At 42.1% G+C, this 19,664-nt stretch overlaps 1 protein-coding gene across 2 annotated transcripts in view; it reads right to left on the bottom strand.

Moving 5' to 3' along the window:
- The window catches only part of GOLIM4 (golgi integral membrane protein 4), a 32,076-nt gene extending 13,065 nt beyond the window's left edge, over positions 1-19,011 (bottom strand). Inside the window, exons 1-7 of one of the 2 annotated variants that reach the window (XM_032193108.1) lie at positions 18,628-19,010; positions 4,969-5,043; positions 3,708-3,757; positions 3,015-3,068; positions 2,354-2,504; positions 954-1,036; positions 307-390 (exon numbers count right to left, since the gene is read on the bottom strand). In XM_032193108.1, the coding sequence (XP_032048999.1) occupies positions 307-390; positions 954-1,036; positions 2,354-2,504; positions 3,015-3,068; positions 3,708-3,757; positions 4,969-5,043; positions 18,628-18,814 (684 nt within the window). In that variant the 5' untranslated portion in view covers positions 18,815-19,010. Of the gene's footprint in view, positions 1-306; positions 391-953; positions 1,037-2,353; positions 2,505-3,014; positions 3,069-3,707; positions 3,758-4,968; positions 5,044-18,627 lie in introns of both variants that reach the window. The other variant, XM_032193109.1, reaches the window with a different exon arrangement.
- Positions 19,012-19,664: the final 653 nt, after the last annotated feature.

The raw sequence follows: 19,664 nt of genomic DNA, 5'->3' as shown, positions 1-19,664 counted from the left end.
TCTATCAGAGAAGACAGAAGGGTATTCTACAGCTCTCGTGAATGCAGAGGTACTTTTCTTACCAGTAATACATGCACTCTTGGGCCTACAAACAGAGCTTTGTGTTTTCTGACAGCCATATAAGCTGTTGCAGCTTCTTCTTAAAAGCAACCTCTTAACTCATGCAGTTCCCTGCAGTGTGCAGCATGGTGCTCCCTGCAAATTCCCCATGCGAAAGGCTACATGCAGAACATTACAGTCAGCTGAACTAGGAGAAAGGAGTTTTAAGGAAGGTTAGAGCTACTACAAGCTGCTTTCCTTTCTGACCTGTGCAGCAGCTAGTGCACTCTTGTGGTCTTCCAATGTCACTACAAGCTGGTTGTGCTGGGAGAGTAAATTCTTATGCTGTTGCTACACAAAAAAAAAGAAAATAACATGTTTCACAAAGTTCATTCTAAAGGTAAATTAGGTAGCCTGGGGGGTTCTGAGCTAAGAAGATAATTCAGTGTATTCTAAAATGAAAACACTGAGTTGGCATAACAGCATTTATTTATTTAACCTGGAATGCATATTAAGCATAGAGAAAGCGAGCAGTGCCAGGAAAGAAAATCTGAAGTCCAGAATTTATGCAACTAAAAATTGGAGTCGATTTCAATAAATGCTTGATAAAATAGAGCTGGGAAACATTCTTTTTGGCAAACACACAGTTCATTACTTACAAAGTCACATTTCCAATTCCAATTTCTATACGAAATACTTCTCTTCCAATTTAGTCTTTAGTTCATTATTTTATTGTAAATGAGCATGTTCCTTAAATGCTGGTGGCAGAAGACAAATCCAGTTCAGCTATATTCTTTTGCCACAGTAGAGAAACTACAACTCTTTGTTATTGCCCATTTCTGGCTTGTTAGAACTTGGAAAATCTGTTCTTGTTGCCAATTGTTTTGACAGTTCTCCTTCAAAACAAAGCCTACCTTTACATCTTGTAACTGGGTATGAATGTCTTGGTGAGCTTTTCTCAACTGTCTGTTCTCCTCCCGTAAATTATACAGGGATTCTGTTTAAAAGAAACAAAATACAGAGGTTAAGCCCAGATTTATAATACTAAAGCACTGTAACATTAACTACAATTAATTCTAAACAATTCCTGTAGTAACTCTGGATTAGAGTAATTGTAGGATTTGCTTACCTTACATCTCCCCCCCACCCTGTACAGAACTTTACATTTTTAAGCAGAAAACTTAATAGTTGGTTACATTTCATTTTGGTGCACCCACTGTGCAACTGGAACTATGCATTATTGTTCATTCTAGGGTCTGCAGATGGCAAAATTCATTATGGTAATCCAAATCTTTAAAATGCAGAGAGGAAGACACCCTCTGCTCTTCCTTCTTCCCCCACATCGCATCTGGTGAGTGAGAGTTTTGTTCTGTAGGACTACGCTCTTATTTTGGAAAAGGTGCCCAGATGGCCAGCATACTTAAGCAGCACTACATTCTGGGACCAGGGAGAGGGGCTTTTCTTCCCACTTGTTACATTATGGTGATGTGGAATACTGCAAGCAAACACAAGCAAGCTCTACCGACACGCCAAGCTGCTAGGCTGCAATCCAGCTCAGTCCAAGAGCTCGCTGTATGACTTCACTGGTGTGGTGCCAAGGCAGAACTAATGAACACAGCCTCTGCCTGCAAAATACTGTGCAGACAAAACTGCAGACAGCTCCAAAACTAACTCGTGTTAGTGACACATGGCAGAAAGTGGCCAAAGGCCCTCGATGGGAAATGCCTCATCCTTTTGTTCTATGCTATTGTATTATTAGGATTGAAAAGTTCTGCAAACTGCAAGAAATCTCTGTAATAGGAAGCTGGATGCTAAGAGTAAAAAAAATTACTAATTCATCCCCTAAGTATACAGGTGCAACATGTTTCAGAGGAGCTGAGAAAGAGAAAATTAGGTCTATGAGAAATTATGTAAATTATCTTCATAAAAAGGCACATTTAGGTCTCTAATAGAAATGACAAAAACTCTTTACCTTTTTTGGTAAACAAAAGGCAAAGAGGGAGACCTATTTCTCCAGCTTTTATATGAATTTTAGAACTAAAAATGAATGGTAGGATAAACCAGCCTCTGACACTTGATGGGCTTTTGAGTGATCTGTTTCTTACTACTTCCCTAATCTAGATTGAAACAGAAAGCACAAATACAAAGAACTTTCAGAAAGAGGCCATGGAAAATCATCAAGAAAGTGTAACTTATCGTAGGCATAGGCTGTGCGTGAATGACCTGTTAGTGAGAACAGAGACACTGCCTTTGTGTCACATCACACAAAACACGATGACAGACACGCACTTTAATATGGACAGCCAGCACATACCCTTCAGCTTAGAGATCTCCTGCTCTTTTTCCTGCTGCAGTTGTAAATATCTCTCCTTGTGATCACTGAATGTTCTGCTAAACTCTTCTCCTTGTTTTCGGTGATCTTCCTCAAGGTCAGCATGCTGTTTCTTTAGTTCTTCATGTTGACTCTGCAAATACCAAGTTGGACACCGGAACAGTTCTGTATTAGCATATCCGCCTAATATTGTCTTTGGCAATTTATTTAATAAGTCCAGATGAATACGAAGCTTTCATAAAAGGAAGCTTATTATTCAAAGCATGCACACTGCAGATCCTTTCAAACACAAAATGATCTCTGTGATGAGTAGTCTCCTTTTCTAGGGCTACGTCACCTCACTCAGCAGTTGCACTGTCCCACGGGGAGCTGCTGAATGTGTCTAAGAAATTCCTTAGATGCCAAAATACGTGAAGTTTGATTAGTCACTGCTCCATGCAAGTAATTGCATTTGAGAAGATTAAATTATCCACTGGAAAGCCTGACTAGTGAAAACCACAATAAATCATCTTTCAACAGTACTGCTGCGCGAGGAAGGCACTGTCAATGTATTGATGTTCTGGAATGAATTTCCAGAAGCCACTGAGGCCGTACACCCTTCGAACTGCATTGTCCTGTGACACCGGTTACCTCAGTCACCTACCTTCAACATCTGGTGTTGTACACTCAGTGCACTGTATCGGCTGTTTGAGTCTTGCTGTAAAAAGAAAACAAAACAGTGTTCATCAGAACAATATTGTCATTCTTCTAACCTCTGTACATGCTTATTTAGAAGTCACAAGCCAATGGACGTAACTTCACAGGAAACAAATTAAGCTCTCCACTTGTTTTGACCATAGCAAGTATACATATTTTGCACTTGGCTGCAGCAACTGTGTAGTTGTAACATACCTAACTCAGCTCACAAAGTCTTTCCACTTTCAACCTGAAGTGTCCATAAAATACTAGCTTATTCTCTTCTTTATAAAGAGTTCTCTACAGGTCTCTGGGTCCTTTACCAGACACATCCTTCTTTCTAGCACTTGATATCTAAAACAGGTTCATGATTTACTTATTTTTATACTTTTCAGTTCAAAGACCACTTGTTAGAAAGTTGTCGCTGTTCTTTTCCCTGCAGACTAAGCAATGAAAAGATTTCCAAATCTTATAAAGTAAGAGGTAAAAATAATTAAGAACAGCAGAGCAGAAATGGAGTGAGAGCTCCTTCAATTAGCACTTGTGAGACCTCTTTCTTTGAACAGCTATAATTGCAAAGCACTTCCTTGTTCTTGCAGCTCTAATAGCATCAAATATTAGCAAAATATTAAAAGCTGGTACTAGGAATGATGAGACTTACCCTTCCTTTATTTAGTGTTTCCTGTGCTTCTAGTTTATAAACAAGAAAATCTAAAACATAAAAGGAAAAATACTGATGAATAAAAAAACATCCGTACTTAAATAGCATAACTGTCTGTACATAATTTCTCTTAAGAGCCGAATACTTATGCAGTTACAATTTTCCAAGAGATCTTCACTAACAGAGGAACTTTAAAAAATGTTCAAGTTTTGCCCAAATATTTTCATTCAGAAAAAAAGTCATAAATAACAATGTATTTTAAATCTTTGTGTGAGATATAGGGGATATAGACTATAAGGCTCACATATAAAGGCTCAAGACTATGGAAACAATAATCATATACCACATGAGCTTTCCCAGTAGAGGCGCAGTAGCATCATTCAAAAGGAACAGGACATTTATAAATCGTGCATATTTTTATTACAATAAAGATACATACTTCAATTTAGTTTTGACTTCCAAACTTTTTGAAGTACAACAACAATCTCCTCTTTTTGCTTTTTTTCAGGATTTAAAAATGACGACTCACCTTTGCATACCTATGAGGCAGCTGTCCACCAGATGGCACCAGACAGCTATCAGGAGCTGCACACTAAGAAGTTTGTTGTTTTTTTAAATGCTCTTAACCTTCGCTAAAGTAGTTATTTGAATGCAGTGGCTGAGTCATCGGTTTTAGGAATAACGCAGACTTCACTCCGAGAATTACAGTGAATTTACAACTACAAAAGTCTCGGAGAAAACTCAAACTTCTGCATTCTGCTAAAGTTTTGTTGAGGGGAGATGTTAAGAAAAAAAAGTAAGAAATAAAATGTGTGAACACTTCTCCATCACACACATCAAGAACTTAATTTTAAATCAGAAAAAGGTATGCAAGCATGTGTGTACCTTTAAGTAAATCAGAGTGAATCAATTTAACTGAATCAGTCTAATTTCACATTGGAATGCAGGAAAAGATCCTATGTTTTTGTTGCAAGGTTTAAAACTTTGTTATGCTGTAACAGGATTTACACATGCCCATACTCCACATACATTTTTGTTGTAGGTATATCCATATATATGTTTCCTGTGCATACTGTGCCACGTTGTAGTGATCTGTGAAAAGCACTAAAAATGTATTCCACAGATCTGCCAAGGTGGTCCTCCTGATGTGTTGTTTTTTAAATATATTGACAACTCATTTAAAATTGAACAATAAACATCTAAAGTCACTATTTTTAATAGTCAATTTATCATAGATATCAAGGTGAAAATCATATTTTACCTTCTTTTGCTTTCTTATGTTCAAGCCTTTCTTTTTGCAATGATTTTTCTAATCTTGATCTGTGTTCATATACAACTGAAAAGACAGATTTTATACACAGTTAATTTTAAAAGCAGGATATTAAAATATATAAAAGTCCCCATCTCCCAGAACACCCAAAGAAAAAAAAACATACCCAGAAAATACAAGTGGAATGAGGTCATAAGGTTAAGGACTGCTTACATCTTTTTTTATTTTTATTTTTGCATGTGATATTGGTCCTGAATATTTTTGTTATTTCTATTGCATTACAGAGTACAGTTACTGCATTCTATCCTTGGTGCAGTCAGCTATGGTTGTTCTACACGAAGCCTGTGTAGATCATCATTCCTTCTAGGGTATGTACAAACGCATTTTTCCATGCTTTCCTCATCTTCTGCCTTTTTTGTAAAGAGACAGAAGATAAAGCAGGAAGAACAAAATAAGCCATCTGAGGGGCTAGCATAGCTAAAATAAACAAAAACAAACAAACAAACAAAAAAAAACCACATCCCATAGCACTTCTCTGTAAGGCTTGGGTATCAGAGATTGCTGGTCGTGGATCATTTCAGTTTGAGAACAAAATTTAATCTTCACTGATTCTTAACTCCATTTATGCATTTCCTTTGAGTCAAAGTACCCATACGATATTCTGGAGATGAAGAAGTGGTCTGCGTGCAGCGCTTTGGGCAAAGAGCAACAAGCCGAGCTTAAAGGCAAAGCTTTCAGAGCACATCCCACAAAACCCTTGACAGGCCAGGCAAGGCAGGCATGCACGGTGCCTGCATCTCCTCCACGGGGGGCATCTGCTAAGAAAAACTGCATGTGTTCTCTGGGAAAGGTGTCCTGATGTCTTTGATAAGCTCTTTTAAAGCCAAGATTGTGTGAACACCTGCATGCAATCTGGATAAAAATGAATTGACATCTAGTTTTACCTGCCAAAAGGTTTTTGCTTTTAAGAATTTATCTGTTTGTTGTACCCACACGTACTTTGGACGTGCTGTATCCCCTGGCAGAGGGTTCCACCACTTTGGTACATGTTGAGCAGCTTTTCAGGCAGCACGTGCTTTGGACAGTGAGTTTTGGATGTGTCTCAACAGACAGTGAACATCAGACCCTATTTACCCTTTCCTCACCACTCACTAGACAGAAGGATCATTATCTGAAATAGCTGACTTTGCAGCAACAATATTAATTAGATCTCTTATAAATTCACAATTGGATTTGCTAAAGCTTGGTTTGACACCAGCACCTTTCACTGTTTTAATTTTAATTTGCACTCTTGCACCAAAGAGCTGTTACACAAATTAAAGGAACTTGATTTTTTCCTTCAAAACTAGGAAACGTGTTCTCTGAATATCAAACCATTGGTGTGCATAAGCCTTCAACAGGAAGTCTCAAAGATCAGTATCTTGGCAGCCACAGAAAACTCCTCTTGCACCTTAAAAAGCATTCTTAATTCCCCCAAGCTTCGTTCTGCAGGCTCTTTAGCTACTGGCTTATCTCGAAATGTTTACAGTTTGGCTTAGGTGACAAGGATTGATTAGCAATCCCGCCTCTATCCCTGCCTTGCCATTTATCATCTAAAGTCAAGGGCATCAGTCAAGATGAACTAATGTATCAACATCCTCTGCAACAAAACAGGCATTTAATGAACACTCACAAAGTCGCCAGCAAGTAAGTTTCCAGAGAAGAAGAAAAGATGGCAGCACTACAGTAATGGTTTTATCTAGGCACCGAAGATGGTGAATGCTGAATCACATTGCAAGAGGAGCAGCGGTTGTAGCATAGCAACTCAGGAGAGAAATGAAAATCCATAATGGTTTTCCCCTCCCACGCCATTAGGAGTGGAAATAGGTTTTTTGGCAAGCAGACTGAGCCACAAACGGATTCTGAGGTAACGTTTCTTGTTGCACTTCTTTGTCCGCAGGCGACCTTCCGCAGCTCCTCCTGGTGTTTTAACAAGTGGGGAACTCACACCAAAGCCATCACGGTAAGGGCCGGAAGAAAGGAGACGAGGAATGCGATGCTTAACTTTCAGGGACCACAGTGCTCTGTAACTTCCGCACCCAATTTTGACTCTGCTGAGCTGTGGCTTTGCTGCCCTCACCCAGCACTCGGTGTCACTGGTGCCCCTCCTGGGGGGTGCATCCTCACTGCCACCTTGTGTGCGACAGCCCCTGAAATCCTGGGATACAGCCTGCAGCGTCCTGAGGAGTCTCTCAGACAGCCAAAAAGCAACCAAAGAGGAGGGTAAGAAAAACTTCCTCCCACCTCTCTTCCCACCTAGTTAATGTGCTGGTCGAAACATGTTCTGCAACATTTTTTCTCTAATAAAAACCCATAACATGCAACATGAAGAATGATTTTTAAGAAAGCGTAGCTGCCGTATATTCTCACTAGCTCTTTTCAGGAGTAGGGCAGAGGTCAGATTTCATACAGGTTGGAGTTTATCTCCCATTAATGTACCAGTAAGGTGGAAATTGTGATGTAAACTTTCTAGGCAAGAGTCCAAAGGCTTGTTGCCGTAGCAGGGGATTTCTTTCTCCACTACCAGCATGGATATGCCTGAGCAAGAATTTCAAATATATATATACACATATTGAAAAACATGGTTTCTATTACAGATCTCCCATCCAGGATATGGAAACTATACAAGGGAAGGGATAAATTCCTGGCAGCGTGATGCACAGACACAGCACTTAAACAACTTTTGTCCCAGGGTAAGTTCTCCCACCCCTAATCTCCTACTAAGCTTTGCACAAGTAACTGCATTTTGATGGTATGTTATTCAATAGAACGGTACAAAACAAAGGGAGAAACATAATTTAACTGTTAATATGCACTATTCCCAAACCAAAATAATGGCAGCTATCAAGCCTAGGGGACCTATATAATGTCACCTATGTGACTAAACAGACAACACAACAGGAATGCACAGAAAGGTGATTCAGCCTCAAAGAGCAGAGCCCAGAAACACAACCAGTAAAATCACAGCTAGTTCAGACACCCTGTCTTCAGTAAGCAGACATCTAACAGTTCTTGAATTCAGGTGTGAGTTTTACCATTCAGGAAGGGAAGTGGAAGAACAGGTAGCAGGGGAAGGGGGGAAGCTTCTCAGCAGATTGCATCACCGCGTTCATGGCTGAACGTTAATTGCAACACCGGAGTCCAGTTATCTGATGAAAGCAAGTTTATTTAACAGTCATAGTTAGCTCACTTGGCCTTGCATCTCTAAGCAGTCAAACTATTAGAAAAAATAAGCCATTATAATACATATAAAAGAATGTATTTCTGATTTTACATTATCAGCAACTCCAGCTGTGTTACTTTGGCATTTTGGTCTGTCTGAAGCATGACCCAAAAGAGCCTCAAGCACCCCAACATCCATCTTACACACTGAAAAATTAAGAACATACTGGAACTTAAATATACACGATGCCAGGAGTTTCACTAACTGCAGTGTTATTGTTTCTTAACTAATTCTGCAATCTTTTTCTGAGCTCACAGCAATACCATCTTTGGTTTTAAACCAGCAGATTTCAGTAGTCTTGGCAACATCCAATGTTATTTTGTCTCAGACTGGGGCAGAGTTGAACTGAAGCAGCAGAGCAGGGCCCACCACACCAGCACTTCTCTGGTAAGGCTATGCAGGGCTGTAGAACACAGACTTGCTACAGAAATACAGTTACATCTCAAGTTCTTGTCACTTCAAAGAGAGCCATTTAAGTTGTGAACCCATGCAAATAGCTTTTCTGTTCGGAGAAAAACATTTCTATTAGGCAAGTAATCCCTTCTAGAATAGATTTTCTAGTCCAATGATAATAATTAAAACGTTGATCTCAGAAAAGATTTCTTGACTCATCTGATGCTAATGTTTCATGCTGGGAGAACACGTTATTAGTATAGCACGACTTGCTCTCCCAGCTCCAAGCTCTGCATGTTGTTAAGTCAGTGAATCTGCCTTCAGACTGGAAGATCTCCTGTTTCACCTTCACCGCTGACAATCCAACCAGTACAACCCATACTGGTCACAGGATGCACTCCTCCTACTTGAAAGACTCATTTGTGAGGTTCACAATAAATCAATATTCCAGTGACAGTGCAAATATCTAAGAAATATAAAGCTAAAGAAGCATTCCCACAGCAGTAAAGAGTAGGAAAGCTGTTTTTTAAATAAAGTGCAAGTAAACAGCATTACAGAAATAGTACAGTTACAATATATTGAACAAAATATTGAAATTATTTCATATTTTATGCCCTTTAAAATTTCTGTTTTGAATTCATATAAAAAGAACAGAAATAGAAGCCAAGATAACACAAAGCTGATCGTGCGTGAAAAACAAGCTTTCTTCTGGCTTAATTAAGGAACAGCTTTGTATACAGGCAGGAATGGGCTGCTCTGTTTTGTTCACTGAAAACCCCAACTAGCACTGCAGGCAGTATCACATTTATGTTCACTTTAAAACAAAGCCCTACACTTTTCAGTTTTCACACATAAAAAAAACAGATAACAGCTTTGTCACATTACAACAGTTACAACAAAGGAACGGGATTTCTCCTGACAAACTAAATCAATGTGGTGGTAATTGTACTTAAAAATAACCACTGCTTTGACTTAATTCTCTGGTCGTTTACTTTGCCCATAGCATTAACGAATTTAAGAGAGGTTTGTACTTAATACATGGATCTCCATATTCAGGGGTTTTGTAGTGCCCATCATAAACCTAGTGATGATTTCAGCTGCACAAGGCAAGAAACCCCACCAAAAATAGCCTACCAATTAAAGTAAGTCTGTTCCTTTAGCTCAGTCAGCACTCCAACATTAAACTAGAACTGGAGAATGGGACTTGAGCAAATTTTGCAGCTTTACGCTGCCTTAGGAGGCATTTATGTCAAAGTTTAAAAATCAACCAGATAAAACCTACCCAAAGATAATGCAGAACTGAAGACTTGCATTTTTATGCAACTTTTTTTTTCTAATCTTGCAACACAGGCATCTCTTCCAGGTAAGTCAGATTGTATCTGAAAAACTAGAGGGTAACTGAGGAAGTACCTGTATCCTGCTGGTCCCTACCACAGAGAGCACCGGGAGCCCGTTACAGCTCACAGCTGATTTCTTACTGAAAGCTGTGAGACTCCTGCTTCCAGCACTATGAAATCCAACTCGGTCCCTGGGGTGTTGACAGGGACAAGAACGCTGGTGCTCTCTGTGGAACATGCCCTACATCAAAGGGTTTGGACCAAGCTCTGTAACATTGAGTGTGGAAACAGATTAAAAAAAGATACCAGAACTCATCATGATAGAACTTCAAAACCCACTCTGGAATGTGTGCAGAGGTCAGATAAGCATACAAGAAGTTTCATACGCTTATCAAACCTTCAGCTTTGCATCCTCAAATAGAAAAGGAAAAGCTGAAGCACAGCACATAGAAGTGTTGCAGGTCTTAAAAGTTTGCTTTTTTGCAGTTGTGGAATGGGAGAATTCAGCACGCTACTGCAGTTCACCCCAGAAACATGCTTATGTTTCTAAGAAATAGTCTTCGCCTCTATTCATTTATCAGGATGATGTGAAAATGGATTTCTAAAGTGGAGTAAACATTTAAGTTTAAAAGACTCCATATTTCACCCTACCTCATATATGCTTTTCTTTCTTAGAAGTTAAGACCACCTCTAGGAAACAACATGTTTATAAACAAATTGCAAGCAAAAGAAAACAATGAGGTGGGATTCGGGGAGGTATTTATCATGTTGAAGCAGTGAACTGGAGTAGGTGCTGCTCAAAACAGAAGTTTGAGAAGGAGCATTAAATGTGATTGAATGTTTAATGCCTGCTAGGCTTCAAACATGATTTTTATTTGGAAATAGATCACATTTTCCATCGCAGAAGAGATTTCCTGCACACTCCACCAATGATTTCTTCCAACCTCTGGTGCCACCCATGATCAGATCACCATCTCACCCCACATGTGGCATTTCCTATCCACCTGCCTATGCTGAAGTGGTTTTTAATTTGTTTGGTTTTGTTTGCTTTTTTAAAGTGATAAATGCAAATTGTTCAGACAAAACCTGATTGGTGATTTTAGACAAATGCTTAACTTTATTTTTATGATTGTATTTAAAACACATCAGGTACATGGCTGTTCAACTCCTTGGCTGGCAAGTGGCATGAATGCTGCTTCCATTGTCCTTCACACAGGGTGATTAGCAAATTTTCTTCTAACAGGATTCCTCTCCCCTTTTTATTTATTTTCTTCTCTCAGTTCTCCTGCCCTTTGTGTCACAACACACAGGCTCATTTTGTAGAGACACACAAACATGCAGAAGGGCTGTGGCAGCAAGTTTCCATTTCATTTCTGAATGTCTGGGGCTGCTCACCTCTTGCCTCCAGGAAACAAGGGCCTGTTCCTTCTCTCAAAAATTGTTTTAGAGCTCTTCCAACTTTCTGAAGAAGTCCAGTGACTCTATCTACACGCTGCTAAGATTCTGTATCTTTTTCCATATATATACACTTTTCAGATATATACATTCAGCTACTAGTTTAAAATTGGCAGTGAAGAAAAATGGTGTAGATTACTTCACATGTGCATTCTAACGGTCTGTCCCAACAGAAACCTACATTTGCACTTTTATCTTAAAGTATGGCAGAAATTGATGCAATAGCTACAGTTATCAACTTACAAAACTGCTAAACCGCTTCCTTAAATTTGTTCAAGAGAGCTCTAACATAGGGGACTGGGAGTCAACTTCAGTTGTACATTTCAAAAAGCTGCATACAAAAAAAAAAAAATCAATACTTTAAGTTAATGTATCATCGTTTTTATTTTTTAAACAGAAAATCACTATCAAACCTTACAATATACATCTGAGCATGACAGATTGACTGGAACACCAAAAACGTCATTATTCAGTGGTGGCATGAATAGGAATAGGCTGCCTACCGTGCCCTCCAGGAGGGCAAACAGGCCACGCTTCTCTCAGCATCTCTGTAATTATCCCTGGAAATGACTGCCAAGTTCGGGATCTGAGTCACCTCTAGGAAATAAGATACTAGGCTAATTTTGGATACCTTGGAGGAAAGAAAAAAACTGCAAAGGAAGAGGCGGAACAGTTGAAGTTTCTTTAATTTTTCAATTAGAGACATAGTGGAAAAATCTCAGGAAGTTTGGGTTATGCTAGATCACCAGAAAAAGAACAGAACTACATCCATCACAGAAGACATTTTTAAACAAAGAACAGCATCCAAACAGGCTGTGTTCCCTACGTGCTTACCTCAGGCTCCAGTACGACAAGAAATTCATACCCCTGACTCATTAAAAAAGTCACCCAACAACAGATTCTGCCTTAATTACTGAAAAAATGGAGTACACAGAGCTATTAATCTGAATTATTTAGCTTTCATTACAATTAAACCTCAAAATAGCACCTGACTTTTTAGCAGGGCAGATGTAATTACTTTTTGCTACACAACGATCCTATTCCAAAATGAGCAAAGCAAACTGTACTAACCACAAATTGCTGATGAGATCCTCACGACTGTGTAAGAGATGCTACAATGCATACCCAAATCAGAGGGCGGGTGGAAACTTTATTCCTACAGAAGCCCCACCTAGAGACACCCGGCATCCTGCCAGCCAAAACACGCAGTCCGGTGACACAATGCATCTGGAACGTTTTATTTAAGGCGTAAGAATCTTACAGTATTAGCTGAACCCTTCCAGCAGTACCTAACTCTCTGACATTAACTGCAAAAATACTGTCAGTGCAACTGCAGAGTCACAGCTAGACACCACTTGACCTGTGCTGGGGACTGCAGGACTCAGGCTCAGTTTGCAGCTGCATCAGGTTGAGGTTGTGGCATCTGCTCCTTCTCTACAGGTCTCCCTCACCAAAGCTGGAGATATTTAGATGATGCAGAAGCTCCTGTCAAACTTCACCTGCTAGTACCAAACGACAGAAGGTGACTGTTGAAAACGTCAAACGTAAACCCTCCAAAGCATTCACCCATCTTTTCTCCCTCCTCTCTCAGCTCTGAAATGTTCACAGATCCAGACAGACCCATCGCTCACAAGCTTGAAAAGGCTTTAATTGTAATCAGCAACACAGAGTTTCAGGATAGTGGCTCTATCTCATATTGCCCAGCATTCATCTAGACTACATGCTCTGTGATCTGCACACCAGATCCCAAGCAGGTGTGAAGTTGCAGCACTAGAACATATTCATCCAGGAAGTATTATGCCCATAAGGGAAGTGATTTTAGAGTATTCAGGAACATATTACAGGAGTAGAAAACACCCACCCACCACCACACAGAACTATAACTATGGGCATTTTCTCAATTTGCTTTTTCCAGTCTTGGAATTCAGCTGCCCAGACCTATCCCTCTGGGCCTAGAAGGAGCAAAGCAGCTCCCTGGGTTACAGAACTCAAAGCTCCAGCACCTTTTCTGTGCTCAGAGTATGAAGAAATACTGGTAACTCCAGGTAACCTTAAATCTACAGGTCTTTTGTCTTCAAAACAGACACATACATATTTAGATTGGTTCTAAATATACACAAGCACAGCACTTCAGAATAAGGGGGCAGGATACTGCAATGGTAGCAGAACAAGGGATGCCTTCTTTGCTATTTAGCATGGTACTGATGCAGAAGACTCACTTTAGCAGGTGCATGTTGCCCTCAACATCAGCAAGTTCAAAATACAGGCACTGGAGTCTTACTTAGCATGTAAGACAAACTTCCTTAAGTTTGTGCACATGTTAAAGGTTGCTCTGCACTTTTTTCAGTTTGACCCATTTCCTAAAACTGTAGGGGATCGTTTTATAGCGTTAGGTACAGTCTGACACTAACGGGATTCACGGGACTTCAGGCTGCTGTTACAAGGAACAATGAAACCATGCAGGAGCTGCACAGGTGTCATTCTACTTGGATGATGCACATGAAGAACAAACTGTCAGAAGTAATTAGTTCTAGCTCAGCCAACTTAAGGAACAAGTTTCAATACAGTGCTACAAAAAGGAGTGCAAGAATGAAGAACATCTCCATGTTTAAGTACTTCACTATGAACAGTTAGGAAATCTATGGATCCAGTACGGTGCCACATTGTGCGAGTCTCTACACCTGGCTGCTACAGATATAGTGAAGTTTCACCGGGTCACCTGCAAGGAGGGGCCTTGGTTTAGGACACACAGCACAAAAGGCCCAGAGGAATCTTCATTTGCTGTTCAGGTGAAGCTTTCTAGCATTGGATGGAATAGTTTTGTGGTAGACATTGTCTACAACAGTGCATGCTCTCAACTTGCAAGTCCAGAGCCCCTGCTGGGTTGCCTCGCACAGCCTCAGCCTGCAGAGATCACCTGAAGCCATCAGACATTTAAACTCTAAGAGCAGGAAAATAAGGGAGTAAAAGACACTAGATGTATGCTGTTATTAGGATTAGGGATTGAAACAGATTAAACAGATTAAAACAGTACACAAGGAATTACCTAATACCCGGAAGATGAGAAGCCAGAAGTTGCAAAGGCTGATAAATAAATAAATAAATCCTGTAGATACGTTAAATCTTGAAGCAAAGATATGATCGGGTTTGTCTACAGCTGTCAGTGCAGATCTGTTCTAGTAACTGAAGTCTGTTCCAGTAAGCCAGTAGCTTAAGACTTCGTTTGATGCATCTTTGCAGGAGGTGAACAGTATCAAGTTTTGGTTTTAATCATTTTAAGGAATATTAAGTAAGATTATCTTCATGTTTCAAACACATAATGCTCAGAGAATGAGACTAAAATAATCAGCTTACTGGGGAGATCCGCTCCTCTGTGAAACACCTGCCAGAAAACAAGGACTTTAAGATAACAATGGCTTAGTTTTCTTAGCAGTCACGAGATTCTGTGTCATCTCAAAATCTTGCCTCTGGCATTCCCCTCGTTACTTACAGAAGCAGCCCTGCTTTCTCCTTGCCCATCAGGACATTGTTAAGAGATGATAATACTGAAGTTTGCCGTTCTCTTTCATGAAATGCCCTGGAAGTCTAGCTTTCAAACACGAGATCTGCTACAACGTGAGCTGGGCTAAAGATCCAACTTTTCCAGCCAGTTATTCCTAGGCTTCCCAAGTCAATCATTGCTCGAACAGCAACCTGATCTTATTTCAGGAGGCACAAACACTTCTCAGCCCAGTACCTTAAGCTGTGAGCTCCACAGAAAGCAAAGCTCCCTACGACAACCATCGTATGCCCCATTCTTCAGATCAGCACATGAGCTAAATGATTTTGATACCTTTCCCATCACTGTTTTTCAGTGATCTGTACCTTCTGCCATGGCAGGTTGTGGTGCTGCTTCTGCCCAAGCGTGCAGCAGATTCAGCCTGCTTCACATGCTGCATTTGAACAAAGCAAGTGAAAAAGATTAAAATCTAAAAAGACTGGCTTTTCAAGCAAAAACAGAAAACACTGCTCATTCAGGCATAAAGAACTGGCAAGTACTGAAAGGGAGGTTCCTATTACATAGCGCAGATGAAAAACCTGAAAAACGACAGAGAGAGAAAACAGCAGATAGCAGGAAGTTAAGGGAGGCTACACTCCAAGCTATATCCGAGGAGCCTTCTCAAGATTTTGGGGAGACCAAAGGCTTTCAAGTCTAAAACTCTGGCACCGAACTCTGACTGGATATACAAACCTAGGAGTCACCTACACTGCCTTAAGCATTTCCCAAACCGACTCATATTTCACCCGCAAGCCCTAACAGCGTTCCTCTGTGCACAATCAGGAAAGCAGCTACCCTTATAGGCCCGAACAGCCACAATGAAACCCAATGAGATTCAGAGACCGGGTGGTATTTCGCTGGCATCCACGCGTTTCAATCCTGCAGGCTTTCCAGGAGCACAGCCAGCCCAGCACAATACAGCCTCAGGATCCTCAAAAGGCCAACTTTAAGAAGTTGCCTTTTTCTTCTTCTTTTTTTTTTTTTTTTTTTTTTTTTTTTAATTAAATAAAAGCTTACTGATGAAATGTTTGCTCAGGAAGCAGAAGTCCAAGGTTCAATTCTCTCCTCAGCTTGTAATGAGCTTTAAAGTCTTATTCAATCACCCAGAAAAGAGCAGTAAGCACTAAGAAATCAAGCATTGTGAATACACCCACTCTTTTCCTCCTGGCACTACTATGCAAGTGAAGCAGCCCTTTTAACTGCTTCCCTCTTAAAGATTTCAGTGCTCCCAGCACACTGCAAGTCCCAAAGTTATCTCTACACCAGTATCAGCATCTTTCAGAAACCAATTACGTCATGAGGAAGAGAAGTTGTGCTGCATGTGTAGCAATGACACATTTTATTGTTCTCCTAAAAGGATAAATCCAAGGAAATATATCTTGCAATGTGAAGGACAGCAAAGATATATAGCCTAGATAGTTGCAGAGCTTTTTTGTTTGGCAACAGAGACATTGTTGATTTAAAATCCAGGCTATTTAAAAGTTCAAAGTGCAGTCAGACACTGCACCTGCAAACACAAGGTTTTCTGTTAGCATTTGCATTGTTTTCAAGTCTTCTCTGTTTAAAACAAATTCCCTTCTGTTGTTCCATGTGAAAGAGTTTAACAAATGGGAAAGGTTCAGAAATAGCTTTGGTTTTGTATTTCACCAGTTAACGTGGTGTTTGTGTATCTCAGGGTGAACTGGGCATAGATCCTGACTTCTCCATGTTCTCATCCCTAATGAACTCCTTCTGCAGAAATGCTGGTGATGACACAAGGCAGCTCATCCTAGCAAGTGTCATGTGAAATCTACAGGGAAATGCAGGGAAGAGAAGTTTACTTTGTAGCTTCCACTTACTGTAGCAGGAGATCAGGAACCTAACGCTTGCTGCTGCATTTAACGTGCCTGGAGCTCCCAGCCTCACCCTCTGTTAGTTCCATTAACTGTTGCCACAACATAGAACAATTTTTAAGAAACAATTTTATTTTTAAATCATATTTTTCATTGTATGCTCTGATTTAATTGTAAGTATTTTTTCCCCAAAGTTTACAGCTACCGCATTAAGCATAGCTAAACATCCCTATTTATTAGGCTTGATACACTGGCACGCATCCCAGAACAATTTAAAGATATTTCATTGATAATCAAATGTATTTGCATTTTCAGATCCTGGTTCATATTTTACATTTCTCATTGCTGCATTTTTATATAATTATTCTCTTACTTTTTTTTCAGTGCATCATTGTTGCTGCGTTCATCAGCTACTGATTGCCTGCTGCTTCCATGAATTCATTTGGGTAGATGCCCACTTAAAATAACGTTTCAGAAGGGGAAAGTTAAAACTCACAATCCAGACCCAATGCATCTGATCAAGAGACTATCGCTGTTAGGACAAAGTTTATTGCATGACCCTCCTTGGTATAGCCACAGCAACAGAAAAAGCCAACTCGTTGAATTTTAACTTGAGAACAAGATGTTCCTGTTTCCCCTTCAAATACCGCTGGCAAATATACAGACTAGCAAAAGTAGCCTTTTAGCCCACTGCCACATACCCATCTCCCAGCCAAACACTCAGGCCTTTTCAGTGACAAAAAATGAAGGATTTTATCTTTTTTTTTTTCCCAAGGCATTGCATCATTATTTCCTGAAATTGAAATATGAAGCAACAACGGTCTCAGATCACAGATAAGCATACTCCAAATTACAAACCGCTATGAGAATCTAACAGCATAAGCCTAATTCTGCTATTTCTGCATAAAAGCAGTATGCTTCTGGACGTGCTCTTATGTACACTTCCACAGTAAAAAAGCATGGCAGAAGATCGCCCTGAACTGAAGCAGATCACCTGTATTCATGATTTACACAACCTTGAGAAAAAAAAATCCTGTTCTGAAGTTTGTCTTTGGACTCTGTACACGTTGGGCTGATAACTTTGCACCCGACAATTAGCGAGGTGCTGAGGTCTTGCCCTACCTACAGTGCTGATACTTCACGTAGATGTTTGCCACTTTGCATCTGATTTCGGGACATGCACGTGTCAGAGATCAGCATCTTTTCGTCTTCAAGCACTGAAAGCCCACGTTTGGTGCAGCCTCAAACCAAGATACATACGGATCTGTATTTAAGTGGCAACTTTAAGCCAAGAAATTCAAGGCTGTTTCAACAGTTACGGAATAGCTTTATCCAAATAACTTACCCTTTGAAAAAAATGTTTATTACAATATTCCTCACCCTGCTGGAGCTATTTAACTTTCACGCTGTCTTCCTGGAACTGCAGCCTTGCTTTTTTACAGCCGAGTAGCCGCTCAGCACCACTAGCACTGCTAAGACAACACAGAAGCACACAGAAGTCCCAGAACTGGATGTGGTCTGTAGGACACGAATGGGAGCATCCCTGCCTTTTATACCAGGAACTGCCAAGCGATGTGCAGCCCTTGGGGATTGAGAGGCACTCCAGAAAGCGTGCGGGGGCGAGGGAATAGGGGAGCTTTATAGGAACCAGCCGTGAAACCTCCCACTGACGTCAGCGGGGCTGGGGGCTCACCACGGCCTGACAGCAAAACCTCACGGGGAGAGAGGAGGGGGAGAAGAAGGCAAGGAGCAAAACTTGGCAAGCATCGGGACGGCTGGAGCTGGGGTTCCCCAGCGGAGTGTACGGGCAGGGGACCTGCCTGGCAGCGGTACCTTGTAGCTGGGCCGAGAGGGACTCCTGATGCTGCTGGTACTTGAGCGCCGTGGCCTCAGCCTTCCGCAGCTGGCTCTGCAGCTCGTAGTACAGCATGGCCCCGTAGATGAAGCCGAACACCACGGTCAAGAGCAGCAGGCTCTGGAAAATCCGCTTCTGTTTTCGGGAGCACATCCCGTTGCCCATGTCCCCCGGCGGGGTCCCGGGGGCCCCCCGCCCCTCACGGCTCAGCGGCGGGCGGCTGCAGGCGGCGGACGACGAGGCGGAGACATGGGAGGGAGGGAGGGAGGACCGGGAGGGGGGTGGAGGAGGGACAGAGGGGCCGGGAGGGCTCCTCAGCCCCGGGGCACCACCGTGGCGACACCCGGGCCGCTCTCCTCCTGCCGGCGGCCCCGGCGCGGCGAGGCGGAGCGGGGCCGCTGCCCCAGCCGCATGCTGCGGCCGCGGGGCTCGGAGGGGGCTGCGAGGGGCTGACCGGAGGGGGCTGCCCCCGGCGGTGGGGCCGAGCTCAAGCGGGGCCGGGGATCCCCGGCTCCCCCTTTTTTCCTTCCTTCCTTGAGGCCGGCCCCGCCGCCGCCGCCACCCGAGGGGAACAAAGGCAGCTCCCCCGGCCCCTCACTTACGTGTCGCCGCCGCTGCCCCGCCGCAGCCGCCGCCGGTTCCCCGGAGGAAGTCCCGCTCCGGGCGCCGCCTCATTGGGCCCGGCCGCGGCTCTCTCCCCTCCCTTCGGGGAGGCAGCGGCTGAGCGCATTGGGTGCCCGCCGCGTCTGTCCGGCCCGCACGGGGCTTGCAGAGCCCGCAGCGACCCCTCTGAGGGGGCTCAGTGTGAGGGCTGTGGGTGCGAGAGGTCGCGTTTTAATATCCCAGAATCATTAGGGTTGGAAAAGAGCTCCAAGATCAGTTAGTCCAAGCATCCCCCAAGCACCGTCAGCCACCGAACCGTGTCCCCAAGCACCACGTCCAACCTTCCCTCGACCACCCCCAGGGATGAGGACGCCACCACCTCCCTCAGCAACCTGTCCCCACGCCTGGCTGC

The sequence above is a fragment of the Aythya fuligula genome, chromosome 9 (assembly GCF_009819795.1).
Source record: "Aythya fuligula isolate bAytFul2 chromosome 9, bAytFul2.pri, whole genome shotgun sequence".
Classification (NCBI taxonomy): domain Eukaryota; kingdom Metazoa; phylum Chordata; class Aves; order Anseriformes; family Anatidae; genus Aythya; species Aythya fuligula.
The sequence above is the reverse complement of the archived record's forward strand: the minus strand, read 5'-3'. Positions and strand labels throughout refer to the sequence as shown.